The 15,159-nt window shown below is 36.4% G+C and overlaps 1 protein-coding gene across 1 annotated transcript; it reads right to left on the bottom strand.

Moving 5' to 3' along the window:
* Nucleotides 1-13,960: 13,960 nt before the first annotated feature.
* Nucleotides 13,961-15,046, bottom strand: LOC133204839 (meiotic recombination protein SPO11-like). The gene has a single exon (XM_061340583.1). The coding sequence runs from the start codon at nucleotides 15,044-15,046 to the stop codon at nucleotides 13,961-13,963; it is 1,086 nt and encodes a 361-aa protein (XP_061196567.1).
* Nucleotides 15,047-15,159: the final 113 nt, after the last annotated feature.

Raw genomic sequence — 15,159 nt, 5'->3', positions numbered from 1 at the left:
AATGAGTTGAAAAATCAGTTAGCAACAATGACAGTTAAGTCAGGAACAGGAATTGGGGAGGGGAGGGGAGGGCAGGATGGTGGTTAGTTTTGTTAGAGTAGGGAGGGTATTGGGAGAAAGAAAAGAGAGAAAATTGGAAAAACATAAAAAATACTTCCATATAAGCTTCCATGACTGTTGATGTGGCTCCTGGTGATGTTCCCTCTGAACTACCTCAGCATCTCTGCATCCTGTCAATTGAAGGTCAAGAGGTCAAAGCCTGATACAACCAACATCAATTGGCAAGCAAAATATCAGGAAAGGATGCAAGAAGTAAAGTGCTAATCTAACCGTGCATGCTACTCATGTCTTCAGTTGAATGGGAGAGGGACAACATCTCACTTCAGTATCCTGGTCAGCCAACACATTCTTCTGCTAACAAAGAAATACAGACACATCAAAGAAAGTACACTTGCATGTCATATCAAGTGAGAAGTTTAATTAAAAAGAAGCAGCTTGTTGCTTACCACTTCCGGCAAGGTTGGCTGCTGCATATAGCTGGGAAATGGACTATTTTTCATCTGTTGGGAGGCCTTGATCCTCCTTCCTTCTTCCTCTTCTGAGAACCTGAAAATATACAACTGACACAAGATTAGTAGAAATTCAAAACAATGCAACAAATCACAGAAATTCAAGTGAAAATAAGCAGAACAACAAAATGAGTTGAAAAATCAGTTAGCAACAATGACAGTTAAGTCAGGAACAGGAATTGGGGAGGGGAGGGGAGGGCAGGATGGTGGTTAGTTTTGTTAGAGTAGGGAGGGTATTGGGAGAAAGAAAAGAGAGAAAATTGGAAAAACATAAAAAATACTTCCATATAAGCTTCCATGACTGTTGATGTGGCTCCTGGTGATGTTCCTTCTGAACTACCTCAGCATCTCTGCATCCTGTCAATTGAAGGTCAAGAGGTCAAAGCCTGATACAACCAACATCAATTGGCAAGCAAAATATCAGGAAAGGATGCAAGAAGTAAAGTGCTAATCTAACCGTGCATGCTACTCATGTCTTCAGTTGAATGGGAGAGGGACAACATCTCACTTCAGTATCCTGGTCAGCCAACACATTCTTCTGCTAACAAAGAAATACAGACACATCAAAGAAAGTACACTTGCATGTCATATCAAGTGAGAAGTTTAATTAAAAAGAAGCAGCTTGTTGCTTACCACTTCCGGCAAGGTTGGCTGCTGCATATAGCTGGGAAATGGACTATTTTTCATCTGTTGGGAGGCCTTGATCTTCCTTCCTTCTTCCTCTTCTGAGAACCTGAAAATATACAACTGACACAAGATTAGTAGAAATTCAAAACAATGCAACAAATCACAGAAATTCAAATGAAAATAAGCAGTACAACAAAATGAGTTGAAAAATCAGTTAGCAACAATGACAGTTAAGTCAGGAACAGGAATTGGGGAGGGGAGGGGAGGGGAGGGCAGAATGGTGGTTAGTTTTGTTAGAGTAGGGAGGGTATTGGGAGAAAGAAAAGAGAGAAAATTGGAAAAACATAAAAAATACTTCCATATAAGCTTCCATGACTGTTGATGTGGCTCCTGGTGATGTTCCTTCTGAACTACCTCAGCATCTCTGCATCCTGTCAATTGAAGGTCAAGAGGTCAAAGCCTGATACAACCAACATCAATTGGCAAGCAAAATATCAGGAAAGGATGCAAGAAGTAAAGTGGTAATCTAACCGTGCATGCTACTCATGTCTTCAGTTGAATGGGAGAGGGACAACATCTCACTTCAGTATCCTGGTCAGCCAACACATTCTTCTGCTAACAAAGAAATACAGACACATCAAAGAAAGTACACTTGCATGTCATATCAAGTGAGAAGTTTAATTAAAAAGAAGCAGCTTGTTGCTTACCACTTCCGGCAAGGTTGGCTGCTGCATATAGCTGGGAAATGGACTATTTTTCATCTGTTGGGAGGCCTTGATCTTCCTTCCTTCTTCCTCTTCTGAGAACCTGAAAATATACAACTGACACAAGATTAGTAGAAATTCAAAACAATGCAACAAATCACAGAAATTCAAGTGAAAATAAGCAGTACAACAAAATGAGTTGAAAAATCAGTTAGCAACAATGACAGTTAAGTCAGGAACAGGAATTGGGGAGGGGAGGGCAGGGCAGGATGGTGGTTAGTTTTGTTAGAGTAGGGAGGGTATTGGGAGAAAGAAAAGAGAGAAAATTGGAAAAACATAAAAAATACTTCCATATAAGCTTCCATGACTGTTGATGTGGCTCCTGGTGATGTTCCTTCTGAACTACCTCAGCATCTCTGCATCCTGTCAATTGAAGGTCAAGAGGTCAAAGCCTGATACAACCAACATCAATTGGCAAGCAAAATATCAGGAAAGGATGCAAGAAGTAAAGTGCTAATCTAACCGTGCATGCTACTCATGTCTTCAGTTGAATGGGAGAGGGACAACATCTCACTTCAGTATCCTGGTCAGCCAACACATTCTTCTGCTAACAAAGAAATACAGACACATCAAAGAAAGTACACTTGCATGTCATATCAAGTGAGAAGTTTAATTAAAAAGAAGCAGCTTGTTGCTTACCACTTCCGGCAAGGTTGGCTGCTGCATATAGCTGGGAAATGGACTATTTTTCATCTGTTGGGAGGCCTTGATCTTCCTTCCTTCTTCCTCTTCTGAGAACCTGAAAATATACAACTGACACAAGATTAGTAGAAATTCAAAACAATGCAACAAATCACAGAAATTCAAGTGAAAATAAGCAGAACAACAAAATGAGTTGAAAAATCAGTTAGCAACAATGACAGTTAAGTCAGGAACAGGAATTGGGGAGGGGAGGGGAGGGCAGGATGGTGGTTAGTTTTCTTAGAGTAGGGAGGGTATTGGGAGAAAGAAAAGAGAGAAAATTGGAAAAACATAAAAAATATTTCCATATAAGCTTCCATGACTGTTGATGTGGCTCCTGGTGATGTTCCTTCTGAACTACCTCAGCATCTCTGCATCCTGTCAATTGAAGGTCAAGAGGTCAAAGCCTGATACAACCAACATCAATTGGCAAGCAAAATATCAGGAAAGGATGCAAGAAGTAAAGTGGTAATCTAACCGTGCATGCTACTCATGTCTTCAGTTGAATGGGAGAGGGACAACATCTCACTTCAGTATCCTGGTCAGCCAACACATTCTTCTGCTAACAAAGAAATACAGACACATCAAAGAAAGTACACTTGCATGTCATATCAAGTGAGAAGTTTAATTAAAAAGAAGCAGCTTGTTGCTTACCACTTCCGACAAGGTTGGCTGCTGCATATAGCTGGGAAATGGACTATTTTTCATCTGTTGGTAGGCCTTGATCTTCCTTCCTTCTTCCTCTTCTGAGAACCTGAAAATATACAACTGACACAAGATTAGTAGAAATTCAAAACAATGCAACAAATCACAGAAATTCAAGTGAAAATAAGCAGTACAACAAAATGAGTTGAAAAATCAGTTAGCAACAATGACAGTTAAGTCAGGAACAGGAATTGGGGAGGGGAGGGGAGGGCAGGATGGTGGTTAGTTTTGTTAGAGTAGGGAGGGTATTGGGAGAAAGAAAAGAGAGAAAATTGGAAAAACATAAAAAATACTTCCATATAAGCTTCCATGACTGTTGATGTGGCTCCTGGTGATGTTCCTTCTGAACTACCTCAGCATCTCTGCATCCTGTCAATTGAAGGTCAAGAGGTCAAAGCCTGATACAACCAACATCAATTGGCAAGCAAAATATCAGGAAAGGATGCAAGAAGTAAAGTGGTAATCTAACTGTGCATGCTACTCATGTCTTCAGTTGAATGGGAGAGGGACAACATCTCACTTCAGTATCCTGGTCAGCCAACACATTCTTCTGCTAACAAAGAAATACAGACACATCAAAGAAAGTACACTTGCATGTCATATCAAGTGAGAAGTTTAATTAAAAAGAAGCAGCTTGTTGCTTACCACTTCCGGCAAGGTTGGCTGCTGCATATAGCTGGGAAATGGACTATTTTTCATCTGTTGGGAGGCCTTGATCTTCCTTCCTTCTTCCTCTTCTGAGAACCTGAAAATATACAACTGACACAAGATTAGTAGAAATTCAAAACAATGCAACAAATCACAGAAATTCAAGTGAAAATAAGCAGAACAACAAAATGAGTTGAAAAATCAGTTAGCAACAATGACAGTTAAGTCAGGAACAGGAATTGGGGAGGGGAGGGGAGGGCAGGATGGTGGTTAGTTTTCTTAGAGTAGGGAGGGTATTGGGAGAAAGAAAAGAGAGAAAATTGGAAAAACATAAAAAATATTTCCATATAAGCTTCCATGACTGTTGATGTGGCTCCTGGTGATGTTCCTTCTGAACTACCTCAGCATCTCTGCATCCTGTCAATTGAAGGTCAAGAGGTCAAAGCCTGATACAACCAACATCAATTGGCAAGCAAAATATCAGGAAAGGATGCAAGAAGTAAAGTGGTAATCTAACCGTGCATGCTACTCATGTCTTCAGTTGAATGGGAGAAGGACAACATCTCACTTCAGTATCCTGGTCAGCCAACACATTCTTCTGCTAACAAAGAAATACAGACACATCAAAGAAAGTACACTTGCATGTCATATCAAGTGAGAAGTTTAATTAAAAAGAAGCAGCTTGTTGCTTACCACTTCCGACAAGGTTGGCTGCTGCATATAGCTGGGAAATGGACTATTTTTCATCTGTTGGGAGGCCTTGATCTTCCTTCCTTCTTCCTCTTCTGAGAACCTGAAAATATACAACTGACACAAGATTAGTAGAAATTCAAAACAATGCAACAAATCACAGAAATTCAAGTGAAAATAAGCAGTACAACAAAATGAGTTGAAAAATCAGTTAGCAACAATGACAGTTAAGTCAGGAACAGGAATTGGGGAGGGGAGGGGAGGGCAGGATGGTGGTTAGTTTTGTTAGAGTAGGGAGGGTATTGGGAGAAAGAAAAGAGAGAAAATTGGAAAAACATAAAAAATACTTCCATATAAGCTTCCATGACTGTTGATGTGGCTCCTGGTGATGTTCCTTCTGAACTACCTCAGCATCTCTGCATCCTGTCAATTGAAGGTCAAGAGGTCAAAGCCTGATACAACCAACATCAATTGGCAAGCAAAATATCAGGAAAGGATGCAAGAAGTAAAGTGCTAATCTAACCGTGCATGCTACTCATGTCTTCAGTTGAATGGGAGAGGGACAACATCTCACTTCAGTATCCTGGTCAGCCAACACATTCTTCTGCTAACAAAGAAATACAGACACATCAAAGAAAGTACACTTGCATGTCATATCAAGTGAGAAGTTTAATTAAAAAGAAGCAGCTTGTTGCTTACCACTTCCGACAAGGTTGGCTGCTGCATATAGCTGGGAAATGGACTATTTTTCATCTGTTGGTAGGCCTTGATCTTCCTTCCTTCTTCCTCTTCTGAGAACCTGAAAATATACAACTGACACAAGATTAGTAGAAATTCAAAACAATGCAACAAATCACAGAAATTCAAGTGAAAATAAGCAGTACAACAAAATGAGTTGAAAAATCAGTTAGCAACAATGACAGTTAAGTCAGGAACAGGAATTGGGGAGGGGAGGGGAGGGCAGGATGGTGGTTAGTTTTGTTAGAGTAGGGAGGGTATTGGGAGAAAGAAAAGAGAGAAAATTGGAAAAAAACATAAAAAATACTTCCATATAAGCTTCCATGACTGTTGATGTGGCTCCTGGTGATGTTCCTTCTGAACTACCTCAGCATCTCTGCATCCTGTCAATTGAAGGTCAAGAGGTCAAAGCCTGATACACCAACATCAATTGGCAAGCAAAATATCAGGAAAGGATGCAAGAAGTAAAGTGGTAATCTAACCGTGCATGCTACTCATGTCTTCAGTTGAATGGGAGAGGGACAACTCCTCACTTCAGTATCCCGGTTAGCCAACACATTATTCTGCTAACAAAGAGAAACAGACACATCAAAGAAAGTACACTTGCATTTCATGTCACGTTAGAATTTTAATATTTAAAAAAGTGGTAAAGAAGATTTTTGAATATTTTCAATGTATAACATTATATTCATCTTCACTACAACATACTGATATTGACTAGTAACAGAGTGTAAATCTTTTTATGTTACCGGATTCACCAATTGGCGATAAACAGTTTTTTTCCACGGCTTAAAAATACTTTGCCTAAAACACTATCAATTCATGCATCTGACTGCAACAAATATTTTTTTTCTTCTTCATAGAAGGCTTTTTCAGGAACTTCAACAAACTCATCTGATCGAATTTGTTGTTCGCGCCACATTTTCAACTCATAATTTCGATCCCGATGCAAATTTGACGGAATATAAACAAATAAAAAATATAAATTTCTTTGAACCTCCAATTATAGACAATTTCTGCAATTAACCTAGAATATGTTCTGCCATTAAATAGGATACAAATATTCATATCTCAAGTCCGTCTTGCTATATGAAGGCCGTCACTAGGTTTCTTGGGTGGGGTGCGGGAGTATCTGAGCTAGACCTTTTTTTTAATGTGTACCTTTCTGATGGATTCTGGTGCATTTTTAGTCTTTTTTTCACATTTTAATTTATGAATTCAAGCAGTATACCTTAAAACAGAAGATTAATTAGTTTGTTTAGTCTCAAAAATCTTTTTTTTCTAAAAGGGTCAGATTGTTAGCGGTTTTCTTTTAAGAAACTTAACTAATTTGCAAGTATTTATTCATTTAAACGTTTACCTTAATGTTTGTTTATCTGGACGCTCCCGTAAAGCATTTTCCATAAAAAATTGTATATAAATTATTCTGCGGCGTTAACTTGCCTGGTATTGTTTGTTACTGCTTTGTGAATTCAGTGGTGAATAATGGTCAAAGACCAAGCTCACGTGATTTAAGTACTATTCATTATCTACTGTGGTCATCAGAGTTTAAAATAGTAAAATAATGAGTATACAAACAAATTTTTTGTTTTATAGTGAATTTTAACTGAAATTCAGGTTAACTTTTGTATTATTATGTTTTAATTTTTCGGCATTTACACGGTAGTAGTATACATAAACGAATCTTGCAGGTATTTTAATAAATTACTTTAAAATACACTGAAAATTACAAAAAATTTAAAGTTATTAAACTGATATCCAAAGAATGACCTTAGACCTCCATAGAAAACAAGGATACATAGTAAATTGGTATGGAAAGTCACAGATATGAAAAAAACATACCATGCGCGGATCCTGAAAGGGGGTCCAGAACCCCGTGGGATTTTTGAGTTTGGACAATTTTCTTTCTTTAATTCTTTTATTTTTTTTGTTCTGTTCTGTTCGTTTGTTTTTGTTTTTATTTTTTTTTTTTGCTTGCTTGCTTGTCAAAGTTTTTTTCAGCTGATTTTTTCCCTGGCTCCCACCTTTCAAATTCAATCTGTTATCTACCCATTTAACTCAAATTATTTTACTCGTATTGCCTTTTAATGGCATAATGTACTAACCGTATGCTACTGGTCCTCTACCCCCCCCCCCCCGGAAAATTGGCTCTAGAATAGGATTTTCCACTGGAAAATGGGCTAAGAGTGGGATTCCCCATCCCCCCAACTGGAAAATGGGCTCTAGAGCAGGATTTCTCCAATGAAAACCACGCACCAGATTCATGCAATTTTCCAAGGAAAAATCTTATTCTGTTTGGTACATGTAGTTATAGCATGCGATTTCTCTGTTTGTTTTTTTTTTCTATCTGCTTACATAACTATTTAAACTTTTAACCCACAGTTTCAAAATCATGTGAAAATCAGATCTTAACAATGCACGAGGCTGTGACATTTAGGCAATAATATTATAGTGTAATACGACTAGTGGTATGCTTGAGTTTGCTATGTAAGTATAGAGTTGTGCATGCATTTCTCTCTCCAATTCCTAAACATCATGCGTAACCCTGATTGTTTTGTCGAAGTCGGGTTCCAGAGTCATTAAAGAGTTTTCCAAAAATTGCTTATTTTCACTTCAAACTGTTCTTAAAATATCCCTTAAATATGTTTGAACATTATGTTGGAACGAGACACTTTTTCTTTCTATCCACACAAAGTTGTTCGTAATTATTTACTCAGTAATAATATCAAAAGAACAAAGATTTCTATTAAGTACAATGGTCAAAGTAATTTCTTTAAACATTTTCTGCCACGTAGAACATTCTATCTCCTTCATTAAATAAAGAATTCCTCTGGTCATCTTTCTCCATCTCCTGCTTAACTTTTTGTCCTTCGTAGTGCACGATCTTAAAGCTGACATGAATTCTTAAAAACACACCATTTGCATCAATGTACGTCTTGTTTCATACCAACTAGCGTTATTCCGCCATATTTCTTTCAGATACCTTGTCTAATTGTAACGATATATACCCCAGTGCCCCCGTTACACTTGAGTGAATTTTTGGTTTGGCTATCGACGCGTGCACATCTCCGATAGTAAAGTATTTGGGAACACATGAATTGTTGAAAACATTTTAAATCATAACAGATAAAAACAGTCATAAAGATATTTATGAATAATTATCGTTTTGAATAATATAAATGCAAGTTTGGAAGAAAAAATAAAGTTGCGCGTGTTTTTTTTTTAAATATATGCATAATAAACTTAAAATGATACACAGTCAAATCGTACAAACAATTTGCAAAAATCTATCTTAAGAATGGAACAAACAACTAGCGTATTTGCAATGCACGTCCGTATGCTTTGAACACAAATACAATTGATGCATATCGAGAAAACACGTCGAACGCTGTAAACTTATTCATACCTGGAAATAGACCACTGTACCCGTTCGAAGATGTACACATGTGGAGTGATTTACACCTTGTATTCCATTTATTGAAATATGCATCACAAAAAAGTAATAAACTCCATAAATACTCAACAGTAAACACGTTGTCACTTCATCGTACAGTCTAGTACTCAAATACACTTAGTCCGTGCTGATCAGATTTTGGTCAGGGAAAATATCAAAAGTGAAAAAGGGAATTAGTATTTGCTGATTATCTAAAACTAAACTGAGTAATTTGATGTAAGAAAATGATTTAGAGCACGACATGAAAGTATTTAACCAGAACACAAATTAACAAATATACACAACCGTGGAGCAGGGGTGGGGTGGGGGTGGGGGGTTATTACCCTCTTTTCTGAGAGTGTGTTTCAGACACGTAGCAACTAAGAAATCATTGACACTTTACCTGAAAAATCTTTGACAAGCCAAAAAATAAATAATAAAAAATATAATAGTAATAATAAAAAAAAATAAATAAAATTAAAATAATAAAAAAAATCACCAAAATCCTATTTTGTGGTAGTGGGGGGGGGGGGGGGCAACTTTTTCGACGATTTGAGTATAGTGCAACAAAAAGTGAAGGGGGGCAGCATTTTAGTGTGCATTTCATACTAAACAGTAAAACATTATACTCGGAAAAAAGTGGGAGGGGGCATCCCCCGATGCGTTCTAGAGGCCTGTCTTTTATGGTTGATTTTGTAAGGATTTTTTTTATTTTAAGACTGGTTGCCCCCCTCCCCCTTTCCCACTCACATCCAACACTACTGTACATTGAAATCAAATATTTTTCTGCCGAAAATGATAGTATAATTGAATGGAATCTGTTCTTCTACTGATTACGGATTTTTTTTAAATGCTTGTTTTTCTTCTTCACTTCCCCCAATTTTCAAGTGCTTCAAGTTTTTCTTTTGCTTGTCAATCATTTTACTACCCCCACCCCCACCCGCTCCCCTTCGCATACACACATTTTGAGAAACGGTGCTACTTGCCTGTTTTATATGTTTGTAAAGGAAGCCTTTCCAGACTGGAGAGTTTCCGCAGGCAGTCTAAAATTTGGTATACCTATTCAATTTCTTGTATTTTGAGAAAATCTTAAAAGATAGTTTGAGGATTACTTGAAACCCTTACCGCAAGACTATGGATAAATATTGTTTTGCATTTTCAATACAAGTATACTCTCTTCCTCTCTCATGTGTAGGCATTCATAAGAGCAATAATGCATATAAAATCCGATGTAGTAAAAATCATGGGAAATGTTACAGTCTTTACAAGGGAAATTAAGGAATTTTTCTTGGGCAGGGTGGATTAAACCTGCTTATCTACTTTTTTGACAAGCCAAAAAGAAAAAAAAAAGGAAAAAAAGAAGAAGAAGAAAACATACACACCCAAACGAAAGGGGGACTTAACAATTGTGAAAACTATATTTCACGGGAATGGAAACGTGGTCCCTTCTCACGTACTTTCCAGATCAAACGAAGTCAGTTTTTTGTTTCTGTTATACCTATTAGAAGCTCTGAAGAGCACAGAGGGTTCCTACCAGAAATTTTTAGATAAGAAAAAAAATAATAACCAATATCAAAATATTTTGGGGGGATGGACACTCTCAGGGGCACGTTGTTTTCCTTTCCTATAAACTTTGACTATTAATTATATAATATAATTTAAAGAAATAATACACATGCACGCAACCATATTTTAATCATTCAGTCACATTACAAAATTTCTTTAAATATCTAGAACATAGAACATGTAAATATGCGTAATTGTTTAAAAAAACAACACTTTATGTAATGTAATAATTAGTACTTTTGCATCGCCTCGTGGTATCTTTTGCAATGCAAGGATTGTTGAATCTCCCACTTTACATTTGGGTACACGGTAGAACTATTTCAATCATGGGCGGATACAGGATTTGTGATTGGGGGTGTGTGTGGATAACTGCGTTCAGGTAGGGGGTCTGGGGGCCGCCTTAAGGCCCCCAGTGGGTCCAGGGCGAAGCCCTGATAGGGGCCCAGGGGGCGAAGCCCCCGGAAGCTCCTGGGTTTTCGTGCATTTTAAGAGTAAAACCAGGCACAAAAATAATGGTATTGATTAGTTATGTACCCTATGATATTTCACTTTCTAAAAGAAAACACACACACACACACACACAAACAAACCAAAAAACAACGAACAAATAAGATCAGATTTTAAAAATAGCATTTTACCTAGATATACAAGAAGTCACAAAAATCAGAATGTTTTTCAAAGTACGTTGTCACTTAAGAGGGCTGAGTGGTTGTGCCCATTTTCAGACTATATTGATCTCCTTCAGAAGAAGAGCACTATATAAAGATATACAAAAATGATCAAATTTTAAAAGTAAAATGTATGAAATTTTTGTTTTCCAAATGATGGTTGACAGCTTAAGATATCATATCTAAAAAATTAAGTTTTAAGGTATTTATGAACGGTCGAAATTAACCAGGTGGTCGAAGTTACACCATACTTACCTATATCCTGGCGTTAAATTCCATTTATATGGAAAGATTATGAGATGTGTGTAATTAAAAAAAGTCTTCTATCTATGTAAGTAAATTACTGCATGGTTACACCATTTGATAAATAAATACATCAATCAGTGGACGGGTTTGTAACGTAGACCGTCTGACTTTAAATTCATTTATTTACCTTCGACCAGCCTTTAAATATTTCAGTAATTTTCCTTGCATCATGATAGGAAATTGACAAGTGCAGTCTACCCTTCAAACGAAATCGGGAGACGTTTTCCGGTTTGAATAATTATGAGATAATATTCAGAACCTAGGGAATGCAAGGTTTTCAGACTTGATTTTTAAGAAAACCGATACTTGGTCCTCAAATAAAATTACCATTTTTTAATTGACCATTAATTATAAAAACAAAGTATGGCATTATTAATATTAGTCATGTCATACTTTGAAAATTTTAGGGGGGGGGGGGGGGCGTGGGCCCCCCACGCCCCCCCCCCTTAAATCCACCAGTGTCGATTATCTTACTTTCATATATAATAATAGTGTAATACTTACCCAACTTCAATGTATACAAAAGCATGTACTGTAGATTATTTTATATACACATAATTATGTCCGTGCTTGTTGGTAATTGTATCAATCGTGTTTGTAATTTGTAAGGCCTAAAAGGGCCCTGATTTGAAAATAATCTGTCTACAGAAACAAATTGTTCAGTGTGTGTAAATTTAAGATATATCAGTTTTATATCTAAAATAGTTGAAACCAGTTCATTGTACGTATTTAAACATATTTGATCAGGGAAAATTCGACCTTTTTCCTACGTTTGTTTAAAATATATTGAAAAATGTATTATACATATTCCACCCCCCACCCCACCCCCACTTTCATTTAAAAGATGTAAGATCAGTAACTAGAATGTATATGTAATAAATTTGATGTTAGTAATGAAGCCACATTCATGAACATATTTACTTCATGTAAGACAATAGTTAGTTCGATTTCTGAAACGTTTTATTTGCTAATCAGGCAAATACCAGTGTCGTTTCCACCTTCGATATTTTCCCTGACCAAAAATATCTGATCGGCAGGGACCACGTGTGTTCAAGTGCTAGTGACAATGTGTTTACCGTTGACACTAAATTCACAAATTGAATGATTATGTAACATCGGCATTTCCCACGCCTTGTTTGCACATCTCCTTTCTATAGCATTTGAATTGAGTATTATATATAAACTTGCAATTTTTAAAAAACGTTTCCTTAAGAAAAGTCAAGATATTCAAAATATGTTTTTGTTTTGTCTTCTTTTGTTTTTTGTTTTGTTTTGTTTTTTTTTTTTTGGGGGGGGGGGGGGCGAAAAAGATATAACTTTTACTTTCAAACAACATTGACTATCATAAATTTATTATAATATAATTTATCATAAATAAATTAATTCAAATCAAATTCAATGAAGATAATTGGATACTAGTCTTTGTAAAGTGTCATGCAATGAATTACTGTAGTTCTTTTTTCTCAATAGTTATTTATTTACAGTTTACTATAATAGTGAACTGTATTCAACTAAATCGTAAGGGGCTTAAAAAGCTATGGTTGTTGACACAAAATAACAACCAGTTTTTAATATATATTTATTTTCAGGACGGATGCTTAACTTTTTTCAAGAAGACTTGTATAATTTTCTCATCTGAGTTATTAAAACTTTCACTAAAATTGTCCTGAGAAATGATAAATCATGGAAATATTGCTAATTGAATTTCAAAGGTACATGTATTAAGTATTGATAGAATTTTTTGATGACCATTTGAATTCTTAAAATTGGTATGTTGACTCAAGGCACTTGACTATTGGAACCCTGTCGTTCTTCTGTCGCCAGGATACGTTCCTGATAGAGGGATCCCCAGACTCGTAGAACGCCCTCCTCTTCCTGGGTATAGTATTTTTCTATTATAGTAAATTCTCCTTTAGATGATGGTTGGCGCCCCCCCCCCCACTTTTTGTTGCTGTATTCCAGGTTTTGGACAGGTAAATAGGTTTTTTTGCTTGTCAGATTTTTTGGGAAGTTGCCCCCCCCCTCCCTTTTGAGACTGTTGCTACGGGCCTGGATCCCTAAGAGTTTTATTAATAAATAAGAAAAGTTCTTAAAATGAATAGTTTGAAAAATATTTGTGAGATTTTGTCTAGGGAATGAGGGAAGCTTTCATCTGAAATAAATATCCATGCAAATCAACATCTCTCCATAATTTTTTTTTTCATTTTAGATATTGTTTGTCACTGAATGTTTACACCAAGAAAATGTTCAAGCACATGCACACATGGCAATTAAAAAATAAAGTACCTTCAGACAGAAGTAAGATATTTTTCAATCAGAAAAGATGCTCATTTTTGGCTCAGATGAGCAATTAAATTCCTATTTAAAAAACCTATTTACCTGTCCAAAACCTTGAACATGACAATGTTAAAAACAATGCACAATTTTAAAAGAAAATTTGAGAGTAATACAAAATGAAAATTTGAGGCTTTCACTACTCGTGTAACTTAATTGTATTAATTCATTTCTTTACCTTTAGAATTGAGCCAATTCTTAATACATATACTTAAAAATTCTATATCTCTGCTACTGAGAACTATGTCTCATTTTGGTTGGAAGATAAACATTTGCAAGGAAAGATAAAGATATGGAGTCAAGACTCTCAATTTCAGCCTTTTTTCCAAGTTCCAACAAAACATTGAGTTCCTTGTACAGAAACTGTGATTCAGAAACATACGGTCTTGCCAAAATGTTACTTATTTTACTTTTGTCTGATGGCTTTAGCTCTATAAGACTATTTTCTTTCAGTTGTAGACGTTGAATGTCGCTTGGTAAAACCCCCAGCCATTCCATATCAGGCACAGTCAACATGGGGGCCTCAAATGACAAAGAACGGGATCCAAATTTGTAAATGGACATAATCTCTATTCCATAAGGATCTGCATCCACAAGAATGAAAAATCTTGGAGAAAACTCTCTCCACAATCTGTTTAAAAGCATTCTGGTGTTCATGTCAGGAAAACCTTTTCCTGTTACAATTATGCAAGGACGCATTATTTCACAAAATCCCTCGCTTAATAAACGCTGGAAAATTGCATCCTTCTCTATGACTAAAATAAAATCAGCATCCGTTTGAATATGCTGCATTCCTGCAATATGACTAGGAACTTGGATCCCTGACATGGTCTTGCTACAGTCTACGTAGTTACCATCTACATCATAAAAAGACAAATTTCCTGCAATACATCCTTTTGAGGTAGCCAGCACATGTAGACGCCACCTTGGTACTTGTAGCATGCAGGAGATATTTTCTAGAGCCTCGTCTAATGCTGTTTGGTTTCCAAACAATGTAGTGTCTTGGTAATATAAATCACGCTTGGTACAGAATCTGTCAGTCTGAATAAGACTATATACCATTGACAAAAGTTTTATCATCAAAGTGAATTTCTTTAGGGATAGTTTGGAATCAAAACGTACTGATGTCATTTTCATGGCATCATTGACACAGAGACCTACATTTTTGTCGTATGTAATGTTTTGCCAGGTTCCTCTGTTGAAATGGCTCAGAACTGGTGGCTTGTTGTCACTGATTTGCTGAATGACGGACAATATAACATCATCAATTAGAGATAGGATGGAATTATCGTCGATGTCAAAATCATGAGATGCCATCTGAAAAAAAGCGTTAATGCCTTTTTTTAAAAAGCATTCCAAGAGTATAAGGTACGGCCTTTCGAACGACATGCACATACATTTACAGAGGCTGATTCATGAAACTACCAATC

Source organism: Saccostrea echinata, unplaced genomic scaffold (assembly GCF_033153115.1).
Source record: "Saccostrea echinata isolate AGI-Se365-2 ecotype Australia unplaced genomic scaffold, CSIRO_AGI_Sech_v1 ptg000054l, whole genome shotgun sequence".
NCBI classification, from domain to species: domain Eukaryota; kingdom Metazoa; phylum Mollusca; class Bivalvia; order Ostreida; family Ostreidae; genus Saccostrea; species Saccostrea echinata.
The sequence above is the reverse complement of the archived record's forward strand: the minus strand, read 5'-3'. Positions and strand labels throughout refer to the sequence as shown.

Excerpts from the sequence above, each read along its gene's own strand:
- LOC133204839 (XM_061340583.1), bottom strand. The coding sequence starts at position 15,046 with ATGGCATCTCATGATTTTGACATCGACGATAATTCCATCCTATCTCTA.